The 25,407-nt window shown below is 42.7% G+C and overlaps 1 protein-coding gene across 1 annotated transcript in view; it reads left to right on the forward strand.

Annotated features, from left to right (window-relative positions):
- The window catches only part of TBK1 (TANK binding kinase 1), a 394,952-nt gene that overhangs the window by 118,924 nt on the left and 250,621 nt on the right, over positions 1-25,407 (forward strand). The window contains exon 7 of the mRNA XM_069229127.1: positions 10,061-10,171. Within this exon, the coding sequence (XP_069085228.1) occupies positions 10,061-10,171 (111 nt within the window). The remainder of the gene's footprint in view (positions 1-10,060; positions 10,172-25,407) is intronic.

Below are 25,407 nucleotides of genomic sequence, written 5' to 3' on the forward strand. Positions count from 1 at the left end.
CTAAACAATACAACCATATGGACTTACTTTTTGACACTTTAGCTTTACAGAGGCAAGATTCTGTAGGGTCAAACCTGCCAGACTATGGTAAAATTACATTTCTAAGATTTAGACTGTTGTATATAGCAATTTATGAATTTGAGGGCAAATGGCATCCAAGGAAAATCTGCTTGTCGACTGTTGCATATTATATGTATTTGCCCGAAACCATTTTATTTAAGAAAAGTGTATCTACAACCAGTTTTTTAATAAGGCAAAAATAAGATCTACTGTGGAGGCTGTTATGTACTGTTTTAGTGTTAGAGATAATAGTGCAATAATACAGCTAATTCAATTCTTAGACCAAGCCTATAAAGTATTAATTTCCTGAGTTAAGCAACCTGTTCTTAAAAATTGATTCTAGTTTATACGTGATTTGAACCTTTTTGTTTTAATGATTAGCTAGTATTCTCAATAACTATATTTTATATTATTTTTGTTGTAATCTTTTTCATAAATACAATAAATTTAATTTATCATCCTCATAGTCGTTTCACTTGATAACCCTGCTGTAACGTCAGTAAGTAATGTTATCAAAGCCTGAGTCTTAAATGATTTGGCTTTACAAATTGACATGATTGTCTTCAAAAATTATAAACACAGATTGTGTGCATGTCTTCTCTCTTTCTTCTTTAGGAATAGGGCTTCTTATTCTGCCTGACTTCACATTCTGAGACATGTGTATCCTCACTCTCCTTAAGCTTTGATCGAATTACTAACACTGTAGTCTTTGATGAATTATGCTCAAATGATGGCCGATTATTTTGTTATTTCTTTGAGTTTCTGGTTGGTGAATGAACTACTTGTCTCACAATGTCTTTCCTTTCATTTTGTAAGCCTTGATAACATGATGCTGCTTTTTTCCTTCTAGCCACCTTGTCTCAACTATTAAGGGACTGAATGTGGTAAAATACCCCATACAACAAAATATCATTTCTTTCTGCCAGTGGAATACTTTAGTGTTCTCATTCAGCTCAGGCATAGCAAAAGCCACCTTAATTTGATGACCTAGGATGGATGTAGGTTTAAACAAATAGTCAGTAAAGTACTCAAGAGCCCTCATATTTTATTAACTGCTTTTCCAGCATGGTTGAGCAAATCACTTAAACGGATTCCATAATTATAATCTCACAGTATTTCGCTAAACAGACCGTAAAGTTGAGGATAGTCTCGAATTTGGACATGGATTAAATTAAGGCTAATTGGGCGCATAGGCTCATTGACTTAACCTTGCATTGGTCAAATGCCAAGTTGGTTGTATGTTCAAGTGTGAGCATTCTTAAGGTTACAAACGTGTCACTGCATACACAGCAAGGTTATCTACACATCAACAAATCCTTTTCAACTCACAGAGGTGTAGTTGACCCCACCCTGATCCTGAGAACGTCCTTTCTCTAAATTTGAAACATAGAAATCCACCAGTCTCTGTCCTACCTTCTTAAACAGTAGGGTATTTGACCATTGTCCATAATCCCACTCCATGCTGTTGGATAAGAGAGGGAGGTCCTTTATATAACCAAGCAGATCACCAACACTCTGCTCTGACCACTTTGAGCTGATAAACACATAAACACAACTTTAACCAATCTTGTTTTCTTCAGAGTCATGATTTATTTGTAGTTGACGATATTAAGTCAGGAAGAGACTGGCTGTGTTTAGTTTGGTTTCGATACACAGCACCTCCTTCAGCCAGACTCGTGCGTCACTGTATCGTGCAACTGCACGGGTCCCTGAACCCGATCTCTTTTACACTTATTCATGTTTAGAGCCCTGTTCACACTAACCAACAACTAACTGTAGTTACATTAAGTCTATTGAAGTTGTATCTCTTGCTATAAAGAACCTAAATCACCATCTGAAGAGAAGGAAAATGTGCATATTTTGTGGTTATGCTAGACTTAAGTGTGGTATTACTTTACTGTAGGTGTCATAGATTGCAGTGAAATATGTGATGAGTGTGAGAAGCCTTTGGCAGTCGATGTCACATGTTTAGAAGTCAGAAGTAAGAACAATGTAAACATCATTGTGATTTCGTCATTTCACCTGAAGTTGATGATAGGACAGCTAATTGCTCACTAGGTTACAGAAAAATTATGAGAATGTTTGGGATGGACATTTACACCCTTGCAAGTAACAATCTAGTATTTTAGACAATCTTGGGCATAAAATACCAAGTATGCCTTAAAGTTCCAAACCAATTGAGGGGGCTGACCTTGGTCCCTTTGACACTTACAAAACAATGTGCCGCTTAAAATTTCTTAAACAAATGTGAAAACTGTCCTACCACCTGGATTTGAAAGATTTATGGAGCACACAACAGTCTACCTATTACTTATCTACTTATTAGGAGCCCATTTTGTACTTGGTTAGAATATGTTCTGATTGATGGGACTCAATTATCCCTAACTTCACAAGCAACAATAGACCCAATCTGACAATTTTGGAAGATACATCCTGAGTGATCTGCGTTTTAAAGCCAAAATCTGGACACTTCATTAAGAACAAGTGAAAAATCAAGAGCAGCGTTAACTGAAGAAAATATACTCATGTGTGCCTCTCCTTTTGATAATGTGGATGCTGGGGCATGTTGCTGAATAAAGTAAACATCTGTACAGCCCCATGGCCGCTACAGTTGTGGACACAGAAAGGACTTCTAACAGTGTTGTGAGGGTTCTCATGGTGAGAGCTAGCCAAATTCAGATTTAAGGACACTTATCTGGGATTGGTGTGGTGCTATGCAAGTTAAGGATAAACTCTTGGGTCACTTAAACTGAAGGGCACGGCACAAGACATTGGCCCATCTTTTGCAAAAACTGTTTTGCTGACTAGATAGTAGATGTAGCCTAATGGCTAGAGCTGCTGACCTCAGTGAACCAGGTTCGAGTTTCTGCATTGGCTCAACATCTTGTAATTCTGGGAAAATTACTTAGAATCTTCCTGTGCCTTAAAAAAAAAAAATCCAAAAAGAACAAGTGATGGATGCAATGCTGAACAGTGTCAAACATTCTGGGCCTAAGTCCAACGTTTTTGTGTGTTTTTTTTGCTAACTGTGCCTTTGCACTTGGGACCCAGCTATATCCAAAATCAGTCTTGACCCTGCTCCCCTTGGGAACAGTCCACCCCAAACTGCGACGCCAGGACCTCCCTGGACTGGAAACAAGCATCCTGGGACTGGTTTCAGGGTATCACCCTTAATCAGCCAGGCATCTGGTATTGTCTAATATAGCCAGGTATTCATGTGAACTAACCAACACCGGACCAAGTTTGAGCTATATAAAACTGCAAGAAAAAAAAAAAACTTTCTTGGAATACTCAGTACCGCTGGCAGTTTTACTGTCATAAAATTTGATACCTATTGTTTGTGCAAATCAATAATTGTTCCAAGTTTTTGGATATCTCAAAGTCAAGCCCTAACTTCATATGCACACCAGCACTCCCGCATTCACTAACAACTCTCCTGTCTTAAATACCTCTGAATTTAGTTTAGTGAAAGCGTACAAGAATGTGCCTTCTATGGTGAAAGAGTAAAAATCTCCAAGATCAAATCACTACTGGAATCCTGATAACTCAATCATCTATCAGGTTGGTAAAAATTGGAACAACCAAGATGATGGTAACACAAGTGGCATGTTACTGCCTCATGATGTTCCTAATCCACCTCTCAAATTATTTCCTAAAGACCATTCATGTATCAAACACCAAACTTCCTCAGGCAAAAACAAGAAACCCAAACTCTTAACTTCACAATAAGGTTGTATGTAAGAAGGTGGAATTATTTTTTTAATGTAGCTCCGGAAAAGCCTGGGTAGTTTAAAACTGGCACATTGATTCACTTAATACAATGTATATATAACTATGCAAGGGATATTATGGCTCCTACCAGAAACCAAGAACCCACCTGGACAGATAGAAATTGATAGTTTCCTACTTTCTCCAAACGTAATAGCCTTCATCATCTGCAGTACTAACATATTGCACTCCAAATGCATCTTGATCATTAATGCCACTTCCATAATCCTACTAGGCAAAACAGCTAACAACATTTTCTTCCTTGATACCTTTATGGAACAATACAAAGTTTAAAAGTGATGGGAAAACTGTTTTGGGGATATGTGGCATATTGCAGGAATTTTCTTAGTAGGGGCCTGAGAACTCCACTGCTGCCCTGTCGCCTTAATAGAACTCCTAGCCATATTTAACCTAAATAATTTGGACTTCTACAATTTCTTGAAAATAATGCACTTTCTGAGTTGTACCTAACTGGGATGCTGTAGAAATTCGTCATCCATGCCCACATGGTGTTCAAATTGTACACACTTTTCACAGTTGTGAAGTCTATATTTAAACTTAAAGCACAACAAAAAGGATATGAATACTAGCAATCAGGTAAATATCAAACACTTACCTATTGCCAACTCTGAATTTCTAAAGTCTCCTCTGCTTTAGCAAAACCAAAATTATTATCTATTCAAAGGAACTTTAAGACCCTCATTGAAGGGTCATAAACTAGGGCTACATTCAAACATTATCTGATGCCACTGACAAAAGGGATTTACAGTGCCTGACCATGCACTGCAAAATGATATGCCATTTTTGGAATTAGGTGTCCACAACCCATTAAACTTGAAACTCAAGTCAAATATCTTATGCATATTTGTAGAGTGCATTATCACACGCAAGGTTATCCTGGCACTGAGCAGGCATGTCTAGCCACACGTAGGGCTTAGTGGAACTGCTTGAAAAGCCAGATTTTCAGCTTCTTGTGGAATTCAAAAGAACTAGGGAGGAGACTTTCATGTAGTGGCAGGTCGTTTCTCATTTTAGGAGCAATGTAGGAGGCTCTACTGTCAGATATGGTTTTCCGAATATATGCAATACTTGTGCACGTGGAGTCCTGATGAGCGGAGGTGTCTGAAAGGTTTTTGAAATCAGATGCAGTTGTTGAGGTATGCTGGGCCAGTGTTATGCAGTGCCTTGAAAGTGTGGATGAGGAGTGTGAAATGTTCTCATTTGTGAACAAGGAGCCAGTGGAGCTCCTTCAGGCGTGGAGAGGTGTGAGTGCAGGGTGGGTTGTTGAGTGATTCTGGCTGCCGCGTTCTGAATGGTCTGCTGCCTTGTGGTGAGTTTTTTGTTGATCCCAGCATAGAGGGTTTTTTCATAGTCAAGCTTACTTGTGACCAGGGCAGGCATGATGGTTTTCTGGAAGCTGATTGAAAAAAAAAAATTAGCATCTTTTTATGGTATGGAAGCATGAAACATGATGGCATTAACTTGGGCGGTCATGTAGAGTTTGCTGTAGATGATGATCCCAAGGCTACTTGATGTGGGTGGTGTGGATGGTTGTGGGTCCAAGCTCGGTTGGCCACCAGGTGGAGTCCCACAGTGATGTGCTCTTCCCAAAGATTACAGTTTCAATCTTGTTGGTTTTGGACAGTTAGTTGTCAGCCAGTGGGCGAATTCAGTCATGCAGACATTGAACTGGCTCCGGGTAGTGGGTATCTTGACTGTGAGGGAGGAGAATGAAATTTCTGTCCTTGGTGAAGGAAAGGACTTTGATGTTGTGAGAGCTGATTATGCTGGCTAGAGGGATCATGTGTAGTTGAAGAGGGCCCGAGCTCAGGGAGTATCCTTGTGGAACTCCACAGATGAAGTTGCGGGCTTTCAAGGTGTTTTGCGCCAGGCTGACTGACTTTCAGTCAGGAAGGAGCAGATCCATTGGAGCGCAAGTCCTTGGATTCTGATGTCATGAAGGTTTTGGATGAGAATGGGGTGCAACACTGTGCCACATGCTGCAGAGAGCTCCAGGTGGATGAAGGCCACTGTATCTCCTCTGTCCAGGCACACCACACTCAATGGCAGTCTGTATGGGATCTCCTGCCTTTTAAGACTTGGACAGAAGTGACTTCCCCCTCCTACACCTACTCTTTACTATGGGTCTAAAATAATTTCTTACATATTGGAAAAATGTGGTTGAAATCTTTACTCACACGTGATGAGTGTGACTGTGCTACACAGTAGTGCAGACAATATGGTATTAAACTGTTCTGAACCAATCAGCAGCAAAAGACCGATCTGGGCACTTCAGATGCAACGAGTTTCCCTCTCCACTCACACTGCATATTTGCTTTGGCCTGTTCTTTACTGCATGCCCCCACCAGTTCTAATTTGTTTCTCCTGCATAGCTTTATATAGTTTTCACCATATTCTTCTATTACGAATCTTCAAATACATGTCACTCATAGTAAAACTAATGAACTCTAGTCATTTCTTGAAGACCACACCTTGTGTGGGTACTGTTGATGCCCCAACCCCTCCAAAACTTCTGGATCGACCAGCCTCCGAGGGACGGTTATTGAGACCTGTGCAGAAGCCTCTTCCACCCTTGAATGCACCACTGCCTCAGAGCACTGGTCGACACTGATTCAAGGCTTCAGAGCTCCAAACCGTCAGTCTGCTCTGCCATCAAAGCCAAAGTGATCACTGGCTCTGAAAGAACTGCTGTTGGCGTCAAAACCATTGTCTGCTCCGAAGACCTCTGCTGTTGATGCAGAGGGACGCCCAATCCTTGAGAGCCTACAGCATGAGCTGGATGAACAGCAGAGGAGTATCCTCCTCGACCTGCGCACAGGAATTATTTTGGCATCACAAAAAACTTGTCCAAGAAACGCAGGCTTACCTTTGAGGATTTCGCACTACTTTGCCCAAGTCTACCCTGGGGCCTCCGGATAACCCTGTGATGACTACCTTGTCAACCCTCAGGTAGACCCAGACCTAGAGCACATCTCAGTCCGGGCTTCCCTACCGGATAATACCACTACATACCACAGATTCCTGCAGCGTGCTGCAGACAGCCATAAGGTAGAGATGTACGTCACTCCCCATGCTCAAGGGTATCATATAGTCTGCCTTTAAGCTTTTTAAGGACCCGGGTAAATCTTGTATGATCACTCCAAGCATTGAGGAACAATACAAACCTGTGCCCTCTGGCCTGCTCTACATCCGGGGTAACATCCCACCTGACTCCTTATTAGTTACTACTGCTACGAAGAGGGCAGCAGCCCAGGCACCCAGGGACGCCCCACCTCCTGATAAGGAGAGCAAGCAATTCAATGCTGCAGGGTAGAGAGAGGCCTGAGGTGCAGCCACGCATTGGAGCATTCCCAGCTCCATAAGCCTTCTCTCTAGATGAGGTAAAGCCAACTGGGAGGAGATGGAGGGACTTCTGCTGCGCTTCCCAGACCGGTATCATACGTAGGGGTAGGAGCTTATGGAGGAAGGTAAGGGTACCTCTCTAAAGCAAATATTAGGTATGCTTTATACGTGGAGGCTACAGCAGCTAGAGTACCAACTCTTAGGTCATCCTGCAGCGCCACTCCTGGCTCAGAGCGTCTGATTTCAAGCCACAGTTGCAACAGCACCTCATCATTCTGCTGTTCGAAGGAGGACATCTCTTTGGACATTGTGCTTGAAATTTTTTTTTTTTTTTAAAAGACACAGAGACCACGAAGGTGATGGGAGCCTTACAGGTTCCTTCTGTCAGGGGGTCCGTTCGAAGGCAGCAGCCAAGAGCAGGCTCAAAAGTCACCTCCCCCAAACTTGCATAATCCTACCCTAGGCAGCAACAGGGCTACCAACAGGGCAGCAGGGGTTTCACATGGGGCTCCTTCAGAGGAGATAGCTCCAAGGACAAAGGCAGCCCTAGTAAAGGAGCCTCCACTCCAACAACTGTCAGCGAGAGACCTCAATGATTCCTTGCCTGCTGGGAAAAGATTACCACAGACAATTGGATCCTATCCATCATCAAGCACGGCTGGAGCCTAGAGCGCATTTCAACCACACCAAACATTCCATCCCACACACACACACCCTCAGCCCAGAACATCTAATTCTACTGCTAGAAGAGGTGCAGGCTTTCCAACTCAAACGAGTCACAAAGGCAGTGCCCCACCAATACCAGTGCAAAGGTGTCTACTTCCTTATCCCCAAGAAGGACAAATCCCTTCAGACCCATCCTCAACCTACGTCGTCTCAACAAATACATCCTGTTGTAACACTTTCACATGATCACAATACAATAATGTCATTTCCCTAATGCAGCAAGGTGACTTCTTGACCACACTAGACCTGATGGCCACCTACTTTCACAACCTGATCCATGTAGGTCACTGGCCCTACCTCCGCTTCATGGCAAGTCGTCAACACTAGCAGTTCAAGGTACTAGCCTTTGATGTCACCCCGACCGAGGGGTCTTTACCAAGAAGGGTAGGAACTTGCGTCTTTTCCTACGGCGACAGTTGGCTGATCAAAAGGTCAAGCAGATGGGAATGCTTAATCCAGACTGCAGTCTCCCTGCTGCACAGCCTGGCTTTCACAGTCAATGCTACCAAGTCAGACTTGGTGCCATTTAAGACTCATCCCTTCCTACGGTCAGTTCTCAACTCTGTAGTGGGCAAAACCTTCCCCAGCCCCAAAAGCGTGCAGGTGTTCCAGCAGCTTCTCCCTCTTTTTCAGCCACTCCATTCACTCTCAGTATGCATTGTGATGTGCCTACTGGGAACGGTGGCATCATACATTGCCTTAGTGCCCCATATCAGACTACATATACGCCTGCTTTAGGAATTCCTCTCTATTCTCTGGTCACAAGCGGAGGGTCAGTTGGAGGAGCTGTTGTTGGTAAAGGTCAGCACCCACAGCTCTCTGCAGTGGTGAAACCGCAACAATCTATTGCATGGCAGGCCCTTGGCAGAGCCAGTTCTGCAAGTGACCATCACCACGGATGCATCTTCAGACACCTGGGGAGCACACCTTAACAGCATGCCAGTCCAGGATCCATGGCCACCACATCAACCACTAGGAATTGTTAGACATTCATCTATCTCTCATAGCTTTTATTTCATTAAATTCAAGGCAATAGAGTTCTTGTGGGGACAGACAGTATGACCAAGCATGTTCTAACTGCAGAAGCATGGTGGCAGTACCTCAGCTAGTGTCCCTAGCACAGAGAGTCAGGATTGGGCCATTCATCCTCATGTCCATCTCCTGGCAGAGAATCTTCATGGAGTGAACAACTTCACTGACCTGCTCAGCAGGACACAGCAACAAGTCCACGAGTGGGAACTCCACCTTCAAGTCCTACTCCGTTTCTTCCAAAGATGGAGCGCTCCAAACATAGAACTTTTCGCCACACATGAAAATGCAAAATGCCCAAACATCTCTGCCAGGGTTCCACACTCCCAGTCCATGGGCAATGATCTGTGGATCAATTGGTCGGGGATCTTTGTTTACGCTTTTCCTCCTCTCCCACTGATTCCTTACATAGTCAGGAAGCTCAGTCAGACATCCCTCACTCTCATAGTTGTTACCTCCCCCCCGTGGGCCAGACATCTATTGTTCTTGACCCTTCTGGAACTGTCTGTCACCCCACAGGAGAAGTTCCCAAACAAGTAGGCTCGTCTCACACAAAGTCAGCTACCCAGACAGTTTAACCCTCCTCCCCAGAAGCCAGTGTTTGTTACAAATTTATTTGACTTAAAGCATTTTTCTCTATGAGCATGGACATTATTCTTTTCTGCTCACTATTCCATTCCTACTACCACCTGATTAGCGAAAAATCACCCAGCAATGGAACTGGTGCCCATGTGCATCTAAGACCAGAGGAAGAGTCATCATGACTCAAGACGTCTTCGCAGATAAATAAGTTGGAATCGTTCTAGCCAAACAGTAGATGGCAGAAGTATACACAACATGTGAATCTGCCTCACTACATGCAACAAACAGATGCTTACAGGGTAAGTAACAATCCTTATGAAATTTCATTGTTGCTTGCCACTTGTATTACTTAATGATAGTTTTTGTATGCCTGTTTCTTTGCTGCTACTCACCATATTGTACTACCTATCAGAAAAGTGTTTTATGCTTTCATTACCTGATTATGTACCCACCACTGACACCACAAGGGGTAATATTTGAAAAGTGAAAAGAACACAAATAACGTATGATTTATTTATTTGACCTTTCTAAGGTATCAGATAATCACCGGAAAGCCTTCTGGGGCAATATCTGGACTACAGAAAGCAGAAAATGGACCAATTGAATGGAGTCGCGATATGCCAGCCTCGTGCAGCCTTTCCAGGTACCTTTCTTTCCTTAATGATCTGAATAATTGGTTTCTGATTAAAAAAAAAAATACACATTTGAAATTTTCCAGGAAAACCAGTTACTAGTCAAAACCTATCCTTTAGATCAGTGGTTCTTAATAATTTGACTTCTGAGGACACCCACCTATTACTTGAACCCAGGTACCCCCACTGAATCATTACTGGACACCTGGGACCCTGGCCTAAGCATTTTCGATGATTTGAACTGCAAAACCATACACAAAAATACAGAAACAAGCATTCATCAAATAAATACACAAATGGTGAAATATTTTATATTAATTCACAAACAAATATAAAAAAATAATTTTAATAGAAAGGTTGGGGCATTTCTATATTGAATTGAGGCCACTCTTCGCCCACACTATATTTCCTTATATATACTTTTACTACTCCCACAAGTTAATCTGAGGATACTAATTTAAGGTTTTAGACTCCAATTTCAAATTCTTTCACACTTGCAGAACATATTAACATTTTCAGATATACAATTTTACTTCTATATTTATATACACTTTGTTAACTTGTTAATGTTATTTAGTTGAGACTCTTCACAGATCCCCAGGGATCCCTGGACCACAGGTTAAGAACCATTGTTGAAGATGGCAGAATTATGCACAGCTCCCCAGATGGTAGAATTATACCCAGCACAATGATAGATGCATAACATCTATAATAAGACAGTCCACAATATTGTTGTTATAGATAAGTAACTTGTTACGATATACAAATTCAGCACCTTGTTTCCAAGTAATTGAATAGTGCAGCATCCTTTCCTAAACCTCTACACTCTAGACTGCTCATCTTCTAATCCTGCCTTGTCTTAATTTCCTAAACCAGCCTTTACATCACTTTTCGCTTCTGGACCTTTGCCATCCTGTGTCCCTACCAAAGGCTTGGTTTCCCTTTGTTCGGATGACATCCACCTTCTTTAGAACCACCCATTAACGAGAACCCCAGTGGCTACTTAGTCAACCACTCTTAGTAGCATTTACTAGCACTGATATCGGCCCTGCGGTGAACCCCGAAGTGATATGTATGAAGTGAAATTGATTGTATGCTCTTTATTGCCCCACTTGCCTCTCACAGTACCCATACTCCAGCACTTATGGCTTATATCATAGCCTTCCACTTAGGTACTTAAGTACTGCTCTAAATTTATATTCCTTGCAACTAAAGCATCCAATGACTACAGATATATTCAAGCTTGACCTTACAGTTCATTGTCGTACAATTAATGTGTGCAATTGGTTTATCCTTAAATATATAATCTCCTTCAACATTTATTTATAGGACCTATTTATAGAATTCATAACATGCACACTATACAATCAGCTGCAGAAAGTGGCAGCCTCCAATATGTGAAATTGATTTGTGCTATATTTTGGGACCTACAGAAAAAGTGTAAACTAGATTTTAATTTTTATGTTTTTGTAAACGCCTTGTGTACTGACTTAAGTAATGTGCAATACAGTGCCTATATGCCATACAAAATATTTATTTAATATCTCCATTAGCTCATAGAATTCAATATTAATATTCATCCTGGGGTACACTTTAAAGTTCTTTAGTACAGTATTAGCTTTTTATTTAGTTTTCCACCAGTTTACCATATATTTAAAATACTATATGTTCGCACACTTACCCTATACTGAGGTATTATAAAGTGCATGTACCATAACAATCGTAAATTGTAAACATCTTAGTATGCCTTTTACTTGCACATGATTGTTCTAAGATTTTTCTCATTACTCATTTTATATTTGGTTTTTCTCCTAAAGTATTTTTCTTTGGACAGATTTTTATAGTTATCAGGGTTACCCCATCTCTGGCAGCTTTGTCATTGAGTGAACTGCCAGTCTCTTCAGATGTGACATTAAAGTGGTCCTACTTCTTTGTAGATTGTTGTATAATCATTTGCATTCCCTGACTCCTGTTTGTTTAACATTTGTCCATTTCTTATATTGTTTTTTCTTCTTTGTAAAAGGAATGTTATTTAACAGTATATTTTAGGCTGAGTGAATGATTACATATTTCTAAATTTGCAAATATCAAATTGATATATCACTATGGACCAATGAAATTCTTCATAGACTGGTAAATAAAGGGGGGCATAAAGACAACACCACATGCAGTACATTAATTGCTGAGACTTTTTATTGCTATTTTTGATAGCAAGTTTGACTTTATTCATTTGATTGTTACAGTAAAGACTGCTAACATAAGTCACTCATTGTACCTGCGTGAGAGAACTATTCCAAAATGAAAAATGAGACATTTCTTATATTTGCTGGATAAAATAACAATATGCCTGTTGATGTAGATACTCAGTTGCTCTAAAACATCGAACTGGTAAAGGGGAATTAATTGTAGTTCTCATTTCTGCTACAGTAGCTGTAAAAGTTATATTGTGTTCTTTGACATCTATAACTGTTTTTCCAAGTGGTAAAATCATTAGGACCCAGTTGACAATTTGGGAAATAATAGTTTGCTTCTGATTTTTGGATGAAGCTAGAACTATTGTTGACTACTTCATCTACAGGCACATCGTCGACCACGCTGCCATCAGCAGTACTGTCATTAAGTGCCCCACCAGAGCTGGGTCCCTTGTTGACAACTCCATCGTCGATAGCAAACTCATCGACAGCACCATCAAGAACACTAAAATCAAAAGCCAAATCCGGTTCTTTCCAATTTACGCCATTCATTACTGAACCTCCGGGTATTTGCCTTTGTTACACTTCACACACTTTACAAGTGAAACAATTTGACACAAGTGGAAGGAGACTGAGGCATCAAAAGACAATGGTCCCTTTGGATCTGTTTATAGCCTGTACGGCCTGATACTCATGTGCCAAAAAGACGAGGAGTAAGAGGAGGCTCAGTTCCAACCAAGGGACACTAGCCCTTCATCTGTTCCTCATCCAACACGGGAACGTCCCTAGTACTATGGGCAGTTACATTATGACAGATATTTCAATCCTTATTGCTAGGCATCTCTTTGAGCCTCCATTTACACACATACTTTTGGATCTCATTAAAGATTTCATTAGTATTCATCTAGTATCACCAACTTAGCAGCGCCCAGCTGCTACAGTTGCAACAGCTGACTGCGCACCTTCCGACACCCCAGCCTCTACCTTTGCTACCACTGTTTAAGATTGTGGAAGCAGACACACTGGAATAGGATGACTTCAAGGAAGAGGAGAAAAGTAAGCTCATTGAACATGCCTGCCAAGAATGAGATAATTATGTGGCATGCCCTTCAGGTGCAGTAGATCTGCTACCAGTGGCTTCCCGCCAATTGTCCACCCTAGATTACACTCTTTCGTAGAGAAAGCATCCACATCATATTCTGCCAACTCAAATGCTCCAAACCGATTGCTTTCTTTATGATTTTAAATACATTCCAAAGAAAGCTTCAGAGCCGTACCTATATGGATCACATATGGAATGAGGGGAAAAAGCTGATGTAAAGCCCAGCTATCATGCTAGCAGCTGTTCCAAGGCTGTAAAAGAAGTATAGAGCACCTGACTCTACACTAGCATGCTTGACAAACCATCCCAAAGCAGACTGAGTTGTGGAAAAGGAAGGAAAATACCTGGTCTTTTTAGTTAAGCCAGTTTCATCATTGGCAGTTGCATCGATCAGGGCAGTTAGTGTGGTGACGATCTTAGGCTAGGATAACTAGCAAATGTGAATGACAACTGGCTCTTATTTGGAACTTATTCTGGAAGGAAAGGAACTCTTGCACTATAAAGGAAATGAGCAAGAGTGTCAGCAGCCATCATTGACAAAGCTATTAATAATTGTAACATTGGATTTCGTCAACTAGCGGGAGTAGCAGCACTAAGATATGATGGATGGCTAAGATGTACTTCCTTTTGCAAAATCACATTTTAGATATACCATTCTTTGGCATGTTATTATTTGGCTGCCATGTCGACAATGCCTTTAAGAAGTTGAAAGCTGATACTGACACAGCAAGATTATTGGGTACCTTCTGGCTCGTCAATAAACATTGTTTCACAGCCCAGGAACCCAAGGATATCAATCATTCTGAAGTGCTTACCAGCCGTATCAATCACAAAGCAACAATAGTACTTCTGCTATAGGAGAACCCCTACTATAGGAGACCATGCAAAAGGTTGGAGCAACTTAAAGCCACAAGGAACTGGCTCATCCATTGCCATAAAGAGAAGCACACATTCAAAAAGGTCACAAATCAAGAGGACAGTGACTCCAGATCCGCACCGGCTAACGGTTAAACCTTTCCCCTCCCATGATGGGGGACAAATTGCTGACTTCTCTCAGGTGTAGTCTGCAACAATCACTGTGGATAAGTGGGGTTCTAGATTTAGTGCATTTTGAGCATACTTTGGAATTCATCCAAAAAACACTGATAACTCTAACTATGCAAAATGTGTACCTGCACCTTTCCCTTCTGAGGCAGAAATTATTTTCTTGTCGCAAAACGGGGCCCTCAAACCAGTTCTCAAGTCTCAAAACAGAAAAGGATTCTATTCTTGGTTCTTCCTCATCAGGAAGAAGTCCAGGGAATGGAGACCCATATTGGATCTAAGATATCTTAACAAATTGCTGAGGAAACATAAATTTTGCATGTTAACCTGTTAAGGCATCCTCTTGCTGCATTGCGATGAAGAGTACATGACATCGCTGTATTTTCAAGATGCATATTTTCACATCCTGATCCAGCCCAAATACAGGAAGCATTTTTGCTTCCAAGTAGCCAGATCTTGCTATGTTTGAATAGCTTTACTTTCTTTTTAAAGTCCGCACTGGTGGCGGTTCAGCTCAGGAGATGGGACCACGAACTATATATCTGAACAACTGGGGTGTCAAAGCCAGTAACCAAAAATATGTAGCATTTGTCACTTGCCTCAACTTTTTTTTTTTTTTTTTGGCTTCAACCTCTGTACACCAATGCCCTTCAAACAGGTAACTATGCCATCTGACCATTGATATAGCATCGCTATCGGAATGGTAGTGGTGTTGAGAATCTGGGCCCTTGCCTACCCGGTCAACCCCTACCACCAATGTCCAGCTGGACCTCGGATTTCGAATAGGTTCAATCATAGGACCATATTGTGAAATTCCAGCCAGTCTATTATCTTATGCCTGAATTAGGTTCTTTCTGGATTATGACATAGCTTATCTTACAAACTAGTTCTATGCACAGCATCTGACCAGTCCTTTAACTTGAGTTTTTTTTGTCAAGCCAGTTCTTACAGATCATATATCTGACTAACAGCATTAAGTAAAATATTAATTTGGCCTCATTCCTTCCCAAGGTGTTGCCAATACCAAATATAATGAAAGATGGGCTTACTGCAAATTCTTGGGTTAGAATGACAAATAAATTCTTAATTATTTCATCCCATAATACATATAGGGCTGGGCAGTTAAACGTCAGCCTCATTGAGTCGCCTCAATTTTGCAGTATCCCTTGGGGTTCAATAGGCCCTGTGTAGGGTAAAAAGATGGTTTATTTTCAAATCAACAGGACTGAGAACTTCATGAAGTAGTAAAGGGAACGTGCCATAAATTCTTGAGCTCTTTATCAGGCAAGAATCCCGTCCACATTTTATACGTGGCCAGTCTTCTCAAATCTTCTGTTTCACACAAATAATCATACTAAAGTCTTACTACTTTCTTCAAATTTATTTGTGTATGAATACCCTTGAGGAAGCCCTCAACTGTTTAAATTGTCCAAGATTGTGCCTTATACCACAATGTTAGTTGTACAAACTTAACCCTCAATAGGGATCCTCCAGGCATGAGATAGTACTGATCCCATGAACTTCGTTCCCTCTTCCCCTCAACATCTCCCCACGTGGATATTATTGCTCTTATGGGGTGTCTCAAAACATCCTTTAAGCACTCTGGAGTACCTGGAGAGTCACACACCAGTGCATATAGTCATTACAATAGGAGATGTTAAATTTAACCCTTAGCTTACTCCACAACTTGGCATCTGCCTCCAAACCTTTTAGCCTTACATTCTTAAAATACAGATATGAACCATATTTGTGCATAAAACCCCTCTCTTACTCCTAATCATTGTAACATGGCTCAAACATACTGCCTCTGTTTGAGTCTTGTGGTATACCCAGCAGTGATCTGAAGAGCTTCATCTAGGAAGCCAAACAATATAATTGAATATCACAAAGCTACTACCCACCTTTCCTCTGTTTATTTCACTAATTTATTCAGCTTATTCGAACAGCTTTGGAGGCCCATATGAAAGAGCTGATGTCACTCTGAATCTTCTGTTTATCTCTCAAGTTAAAAGCCAATGGGATTTTGTTGGATAAGAAGGCTAAGTTTGGTAAAACGCACATTTTAATAAAATGTACTCTACCTAATATTGTCAGGGGAGGTTTTGCCACTTTAAGTTTCTTTTTAATGTCAAGTGCCAGCCTCTCTAGATTTCTTTCTGGTATTTGCTTTAACTTATGAAAAATATCTATCCCAAAATATCTCATCTTTTTTATACTAGTGTCAACTGTACCTGCCACATTCCAAGACATAACCTCTGTTTTGTCACTTTTAATTGAATCGCTCAATATCTTCCCAAACTCTCCATCTACCCATTCAAGTCTCTTTTTATTGACAAGTCAGGGATGTTAGTATTGATCAGAAAGCTACCTGTATATAAAGCCACCTTTCTACTAAAACCTTGTGTTTCAAAAGATGTAATTACATTATCCTATAGATCAATCAAGATTGGAGAGAGCGGGAACCCCTGTCCAGTTCCCATTTTGATTTTGAATTCCCTAGTTAGTAAATTATTTCAATCAATCATACCATTTGTAAAGTGCAGCACTATCACCCCAAGGGTATCTGGGTGCTGAGGGTGCCGGGTCTCATTCGAAAAGCCATGTCTTGAGTGTCCTTCTGAAGTCCGCCAGGGAGGGAGCTGTTTGGAAGTGGAGGGGCAGGCTGTTCCACCACTTGGCTGCTGTGTAGGAGAAGGAGCAGTCTCCACTGCAGCTTCAATGGATACGGTGTGTGTGTGTGTGTGTGTGTGATGTGGGTCGGCCCTAGGATGTGGAGAGCCTTGTATGCAAGTGTGAGAATTTTGAATTGGCATCTGTTCTGGACGGGGAGCCAGTGGAGGTTCCTGCAGTGTGGGGTGATGCTTGAGTGCTTGGGGAGGTTGAGGGTGAGTCTGGCTGTGGTGTTCTGTAGAGTCTGGAGTATTTTAAGTAGTTAGGAGGACACTCTGGCTTAGAGAGCGTTGCCATAGTCAAGCGGCTGGTGACCAGGGCATGCATGACTATCTTTCTGGTGTCAGTAGGGGTCCATTTGAAGATTCAGCAGAGCATACAGAGGGCGTAGAAGCAGTAGGGGGTGACTGAGTTTACTTGTTGATTCATGGATAGTTGGCAGTTGAGGATGATGCCGAGGTTTCGTGCATCATCTGATGAAGAGGGCGTTGCTCCGAGTTCTGCTGGCCACCAGCTACGGTCCCATTCGGAGGTGTTCTTCCTGAAGATCAGGACTTCTGTTTTGTCGGTGTTTAGTTTGAGGCAGCTGTTTTTCATCCATGTTGCTACATTGATCATGGCGTTGTGGAAGTTGACTTTGGTTTGTGGGGATCTTCAGTGAGTGAGAGGATTAGTTAAGTGTTGAATGCTCTGTGTGCGGCTTGAGAGGAAAGAGGCGACCCACATTAGGGCATTTTGTTGAATGCCTATGTTGTGGAGTCTGTTGGGGAGAGTGTGGTGGGAGACAGTCGAACACTGCGGAGAGGTCCAGAGGGATCAGAACTGCTGACTCTTCTGAACTGAGAAGGGTCCTGATTTCGTCTGTGCAAACGATCAGTGTAGTCTCCATGCTGTGGTTGACCTGGAGTCCTGATTGTGAGGTGTTGAGAAGGTTGTTTTGTTCGAAGTAGTGAGCTGTTGGTTGATGGCTTTCTTGAGCACTTTGGCTGGGAAGGGGGAGCAGGGGAAAATCCGTCTGTAGTTTCGGAGGTCGCTGGGGTCAGAAGAGGGTTTCTTTAGGAGGGTTCTGACCTCTGCATGCTTCCATTCATCCAGGAAGGTTGCCGTGGAGATAGAGATGTTGAGGATGCAGGTTAGCTCTGTGCTAATAGTGTTGACTTTGAGGTTGAAAAGCTGGTGGGGGCGGGGTCAGTGGGTGCCCCGGAGTGGATGAAAGACATGATGGCTGCAGTGGTCTGTGTGGTAATCGGGCACCAGCAGTTTGTGTAGTTGGTGTTAGCTTTTGAGAGATGTTGTCCGGGCTGTAGGTGGACGGTTGGGTTTCGAAATTGTTATATATGGTGGTAATCTTGCTGTAGAAGTAGTCTGAGAAGGTGTCGGAGAGTTCCTGGGATGGGTGGATGGTGGTCTCTGTGGCTATCAGGTCAGAGAATTCCTTGATGATTCTGAAGAGTTCTTTTGTGGGGTTGGCTGCGGTGTTGATGCGGTCAGTGATTGCTGCTGTTTTTGCTGCTTTGATGTGGTGGTGGTAGAAATTATTGAAGGTTACCTTATAGGTACCTCTGTTGGAGGGGTCCTTGGTCATGAGCCCTTGTCAGTGGCAGTCACGTTTGGAGTTCCTGAGTTCGGGAGTGTACCATTTTGCTGGCTTGAAGGTGTTGTTGGTTTTAGCTGGTTTCAGCGAGGCAACTCTGTCTGCAGATTTGGTGATCCAGGTGGTGAAGCTTTGAATGTTGATTGAGGTTGAGGTCTGCCTTGGGCTCGGGTTTTGCGGTGCCTAGGGCCTGTGTCCAGAGGGTTTTAGTTACCTTGCCCCAGCTTTGGTGGGGGTGCTGAGGTGGTTGGAGGTGGTGTGCTGGGAATTGGAGATGGTAAAGTGGACAATGAGGTGTTCAGTCCAGGTGAGTTCAGCCATGTGAGTGAAACTGATTCTGTCATTTGAAGTGGGGTTGGCGTCCAGTATGTGTCCAGCTTTGTGCGTGGGTTTGGTGACCAGTTGGGTGATGCCTGTCCTGTTGAGATTCTCTACGAAGGAAGTGGAGTAGGTGTCTTTGGGGTCTTTAAGGTGGAAATTGAGATGACTGATGGACACAGTGGAAGGAGTCGATGGCCGGGGAGCCGTGAGGCTGGGGATGGCGTCGCATAAGGCTGGGTGTGATCTCTGGGGTCTGTATGCGAGGGTGCCTTGCATTGTGGTGTTGGGATCTAACTGGAGTCGGAAGTTGAGGTGCTCCATGAGAGGCGTTGGGTTGTCGTCGGTGATGGTGCTTTGGATAGTTTTCTTGAATGTGATGGCCATGCCCCGCCATGTTTGTTGGTGTGATCTTGGTGTATCATCTTGGGGCCCTCGGGATGGTCGTGGTGATGTCGGAATTTTAGGAGTGTGTTAGCCATGTTTCGGTGATGAAGGCGGCATCCGGGTCGTGGGAGATACTGGTGTCACAGATTTCGGGGCATGTTTGCATAAGGAGCGGGCGTTTAGCAGGATGCTCTGGAGCCGTGCTTGGTTGTTCGTAGTCTTCTGTGTGGGTGCAGTGCTGGCGTTAGTGTACGCAGGTGGGCCCGCATTGCAGGAGAAACAGCAGTGTAGGCAGATGAAGTGTCCTTTGTTTGAGCGTGGGGAGGCCGTGAAGCAGATGTTGATGGGGTGTCCGAAGTACAAGGCCTGGAGGTCCTTGGTAGTGTTAGCGGTAGGAAGGACTAGGGGTCCTAGCGCTGGGTGTGGTCCTGGCGCTGATGGACGCAGACGAGCTTGCCTTTGTGCTGCGGCCTCCATTTTATGTCCTGGAAGGTGGGAGATGCCGGGGTGGAAGGCGGGAGAGCGGGAGCGGCAGTGGCACAAAGGAGGCATCAGCAGATGCAGTCAGGCTCAGGAAAGCAGGCAGAGCTGTCACAGTCAGGCTCAGGATTGTGGGTGGAGCTGTCACAGTCAGGCTCAGGAAAGCAGGCAGAGCTGTCAGCAGCAGGCAGGCGGGCCATGGAGTGGCTGGGGAGCTGTGACTGGCAATATGGGCCAGGCACTTCTCCTCATACTCTGGCTAGGCATTTACACATACTCTGGCTAGGGGGCTAGCGTGCAATAGTATTAATAGTTTTAATGACCCTCACTGGAATTCCAAACTCCTTAAGGCATGCCCATGAAAACTTCCAAAGTTGATCAAAGGCTTCAGCGGCATCGACTTCTATAATAGCCAGAAGAGCATTGATCTGAATTGCAATATCCATACATCCAGTCACTTGATGTACTAGTTTCTCTAAGTTTCTCCCAGGAATGAACCTCTTCTGATCTTACTTGATCAATTTCCCAATCACTTCAGCTACTCTTTTTGCAAGATCTCCTGTAAATATTTTATAATCTGTGTTTAATACAGAGATTTCAGTATAGCAGTGCTTCCTAAACTTTTTAGAACCACAACCTTTTCAGTACGACAAACCTTTGTGACCCACCTAGCTTTAATGGACATGAGGCTTCAACTTTTGTAATGTAATAAAGCATTGTGTGGTAGCACTTTGTTACTTGCAGACAACTAATTTTCCTTTGAAAGGGTCACTAAATTTGCACAGACATACAGTATTATAGATAAACCTATACTGCACACAGTCGATAATGTGTGCAAATCGGATTTCAGCCAGTATTCGTTATTTGTACGTCACCAAGTAAAGTATCTCGATTTGTTCTGATCCTACTAAAATCTGTTTCCATCAGCTTTCAGATTTACAAGAACATATGCTTCATTCTGTTTTCCTAACTGCTGAATATGTATAGTTTAATTTACATGTTTTTGAAATGTAGTTGTGCGTTAGAAGAAATGACATCCTCCAGCTTTACTTTCACACTTCAGGTACCCCAGCAGAATTGTCACATTATGCACTTTATTTTTCTGAAAGTGAGAGGAATTCGTAAACACCAGTCCTGTGTAAAAAATAAATAAATAAAATAACCAACAGAAGACATAATCTGCCATTTTATCTGTATTTGAAGCACAGCAAATGATATACCATAATTACAGAATTTAAAAGCATCGTTATTTATTTCCTGGACTTTGGTGACCTATCAAAAATCGGGTTGCAACTTACAGTTTGGGAAACACTGGTCTATAGGGTTTACAAATTAAAGGATTTTTATTAGAGTTAAAAAGCGCTGCTGTTACAGCTTCTGCCCAGGAACTGGGGGAGAGAGACCCTCAATCAGAATGCCACTAAGAGCTCCTTCCAGACCAGGATTTATTGACAGTCTAAAAACATATAATTTTAATTCTCTTTCTGTGATCTCCCGAGACAAAAGATCTTGATCATCTCTATTAAAGGTAGGAAGACGAAGGTGGATAAATCATTCCTCAATATTCTTGTCTGTTGGGACAGTACTATATTTGTACATAGATTGGTAAAAACCTGAAATGCTTCCCTTATCTCCTAATTATTAATAAGCAAGAACCTTTGGGACCCCCTGAATAGCTTGAACAATGTTACGGGTCTCTTGCTTTTTACCTTTCTAGACCAGAATTGTTCCTGCTTTTTTCCTGATAGTGGTGCATCTGTAGACATTTGCCATTTTTGTTAACATTTTGTTTTCCAGCTTCACTCTACACCTGTCCCTAAGGGTCTCTTATTCGATCTTAATTGAGTCTAAAGACTTTCCCCCTCTGGGTTAATACGTTGCAGTTCTAATTTCGAAATAGTTCTCAGTTTTTGTGTAAGTAATCACCCATTTAGTTATAATGCCTCTCAAATATGCCTTATGGGCTCCCATACCACATTAAGCAGGTTTTCTTCCCAGATTAGCATTAAAGAAAATGGCCAACTCTAGTTCTAAATGTTGAGCCTGTAATTGATTGGCCAGAACTTTTCTGTCCACAGTCGTGGGAAGGTAAGAGATCTTTCCTAAATGAAGCATCAAGGCGACCTCAGCATGATCTGATAAGAACGTTGGGTAGTAATCTGTTTTGTCACTAGGTCTAAAATCTTCCCATCCACAACCCAGTAATCTATTCTGGAGCTATGACCATATTTGTTTGCTATGAATTGAGAACTTCCTTTGATTTCCTTTCTTTACTCTCCAGATATCTAACAGGTCTAGATCTTCTAACTTACTTTTTAAACACGCTGCTACTTTAGGAGAGGTGCAGTGTGGTCTTATTGTTGAATCATAGAATTCACACTATTCAGGTACTGTAATCAAGGAGTTTTACAAAGTTGCTCTAAAATTGACAAGTCATCTTCATTAGAGCAATAGTATCCAACACAGGTGAGTTGCAATTGATAGATTTGTAATAATACAATGACTCACCTACCATCTGCTGTCTACTTTTGAATGAACTGCTCTGATGTTAGAGTTCTTCCTGACTATAAAACCCACACCTTTATTACAGCATATCTGATTTGCAGAAACTACAACTCAAATCCAATCCTGGGTCCTTAAGATATAAATTAGCTCTTTTTACATTGTGTTTCTTGCAAAAGCATTATTTGCGAGCCCCACAAATTCAGAAACTCCGTAATGCACCTTTGTGTTTTCCTGGTTCTTAAACCATTAACATTCCATGTTATCAAGTCCACCTTTAAGTCAAACCCATTGATATTATAGCTGGATTTCTTTCCCCTTATCTCCCATGTTTTTTTGGCGCAGGATGGACATTTCTACTAAATAGATCAAGATACGAGGATATGTTTTTTTTTTTCCTTTTTTTGCTGCTAACTTTTCAACCACCTAGACCTGTTTTTTTTTTTGTTTTTTTAACCAGGATGGAAAAGATTTCCATGAGCTCGACAACTAGAATTCAGTTATTAGGAGCCATTCTAGATACACATATGGGAAAAGCATCCAATCAGTCAAATCAATCTATCAAGGACTTGTAAAGCACAGCTCATCACCCATAGGGTTCCAAGGCGCTGAATGTAGGCGTGCTGCTCACTCGAAGAGCCAGGTCTTGAGGTCCTTCCTAAACTGCTTCAGTGATGCGATTTGCCTGAGCTTGAGGGGAAGTGTGTTCCGTGTCCAGCCTGCTAGGTAGGAGAAGCATCTTCCTCCTACTGTACTTTTTTGGATCTTGGGGACGGCTGCAAGGGCGAGCTGGGAGGAACGGAGATGTCTGTTAGGTACATAGAAAGTGAGGGGCTGGTTGAGGTATGCTGGTCCTGTGTTGTGCAGTGCCTTGAAGGTGTGGATCAAGAGTTTGTATGTGATGTGCTTGTTGACTGAAGCCATTGTAGGTCTCTGAGGTGGGAGGAGATTTGGCTGTGTCAGGGGATGTCCAGGATGAGTCTGGCTGCTGCATTCTGGACTCGTTCTAGTCTTGATTGAAGTTTCTTGGTAATGCCAGCTTGGAGTGTGTTGCCGTAGTCCAGTTTGCTGATGAGTGCTTGGGTGACTGTCTTCCTCGTGTCGGGGGGAAATTCCATTTGAAAATCTTCCGCAGGAGACGGAGGGTGTGGAAGCTTGATGACGGTGTTTACTTGGCGGGACATTGATAGAGTGGAGTCCAGGATGATGCCCAGGTTGCGCGCATGGTCACTGGCGCCGGGGGCGTTACCCAGAGCCATGGGCCACCAGGAGTCGTTCAGGCAGAAGGGGTGGAGCCGATCATGGGGATCCCTGTCTTGTTTGAATTGAGCTTGAAGCAGCTGGCCTCCATCCAGGCGGCAACTGCTCTCATCCTGTTGTGGAAATTTCTCTTGGCTTGCGGAGAGTCCTCGGACCGGACAGGGAGAGGATCAGTTGGATGTCGTCAACGTAGGAGACTGTTTAGCTCGTGTTGTTTGGTGATCTTAGCGAGCAGGCCGTGTAGATGTTGAAAAGTGTCGGGCTGAGTGAGGATCTTTGGGCCACTCCGCAGCAAGTGTCTTTTGGTTTTGATGTGAACGGTGGTAGTCTGACCCTTTTTGCTCTTCCGGTGAGGAAGGACCTGATCCAGTTCAGGGCTTTGTCTTAGATGCTGGCGTCATGCAGTCAGTCGTAGAGGGTGGAGTGGGAGACAGTGTCAAATGCAGAGGAGAGTTCGAGGAGGATGAATGCGGCAGTGCCTCAGTGGTCCAGTATGATGCATATGTCATCAGTGGCTGCTAAGAGTGCGGTTTCAGTGCTGTGGTTGCTTCTGAAACCGAACTGGGAAGGTTCTAGTATACAGTGAGTTGCTGGTTGATGGCATTTCTCCGTTACCTTGGCTTGGAAAGGGAGCAGAGATATGGGTCTGTAGTTCTTCAGCTCCGTAGGGTCGGCGGTGGGTTTCTTGAGTAGTGGGCTGATTTGGGTGTGTTTACAGTCTGAGGGAAATGTGGTGGTCTTTGGAAGAACAAGCTACCCACCTTCAGATGACTGCACATCCATTTCAACAACTTCATACTGTAACAGTCCATAAGTATCAATTCATGCTCCAGATTGATATTCTCTTACTCCTCTCTGGTATCAAATTGCTGCCTCTTTATCAGGCCTCTCCATTATCACAGTGCGCACAATCTTGAGCATCTTGTCATGGTAACAGAGTGAAGTCTTCACTCAATTGTGGATGGGGAAAAAAAAGAACACAACTGATGGATTTTCTTATCTTCCCATTGTTTTTGTTTGTGTGCTGAACACAGACCTCTTTTTCGAGAGATATAGGGAGAGATGTAGGACGCACCTGCAGTATGTGACCCCATGCTGCCTATGAAGCCCAGAAGAGATATCGCTCCACATAAATGTACCCAACCTCCGAGAGTATTGCAACAAACTAAACTCATTCCTCCCAAGAATTTGTAAGTCATCGGTTTTGAAAAGGAAGGACAACACCATGTTCATGTATTATATCAGCAAGTCAGGAGGGACACATTCACAGGCATACTTTCAGTGGCATCGCTAGAGTGGGTCCTGCAGGGGTTTGTGTCCCAGCTCTACTTGCCCTGTTAACTCTGCTCTTGGGCTCCACCCCTGTAGCCATTGAATGTGCCACAAGACAGTACACGAAAAAAAGCAAACACTGCACTTTTCCTTAAACATTAATTTGTCTATTTACCTTTCACTGCAAGACAGTTTTTCAGGCAATGCACAAGCCTACCTGTTTGTTTAACTGTTTAAATCCCACTTTCAATGTATGTTAGAATATGTGTATCTATATATGCATTTGTAAATAAAGATATACACGGACATAATTGCAAAATCAGATTTAAACATTTTAATCAAGCAGGTCTATATCATATATGTGATATACACACTCAGAGGTTCACATGTGCAGCACACACTATTTACAATTGCCCTTTGCAGGCG

The sequence above is a fragment of the Pleurodeles waltl genome, chromosome 4_1 (genome assembly GCF_031143425.1).
Source record: "Pleurodeles waltl isolate 20211129_DDA chromosome 4_1, aPleWal1.hap1.20221129, whole genome shotgun sequence".
NCBI classification, from domain to species: Eukaryota; Metazoa; Chordata; class Amphibia; order Caudata; family Salamandridae; genus Pleurodeles; species Pleurodeles waltl.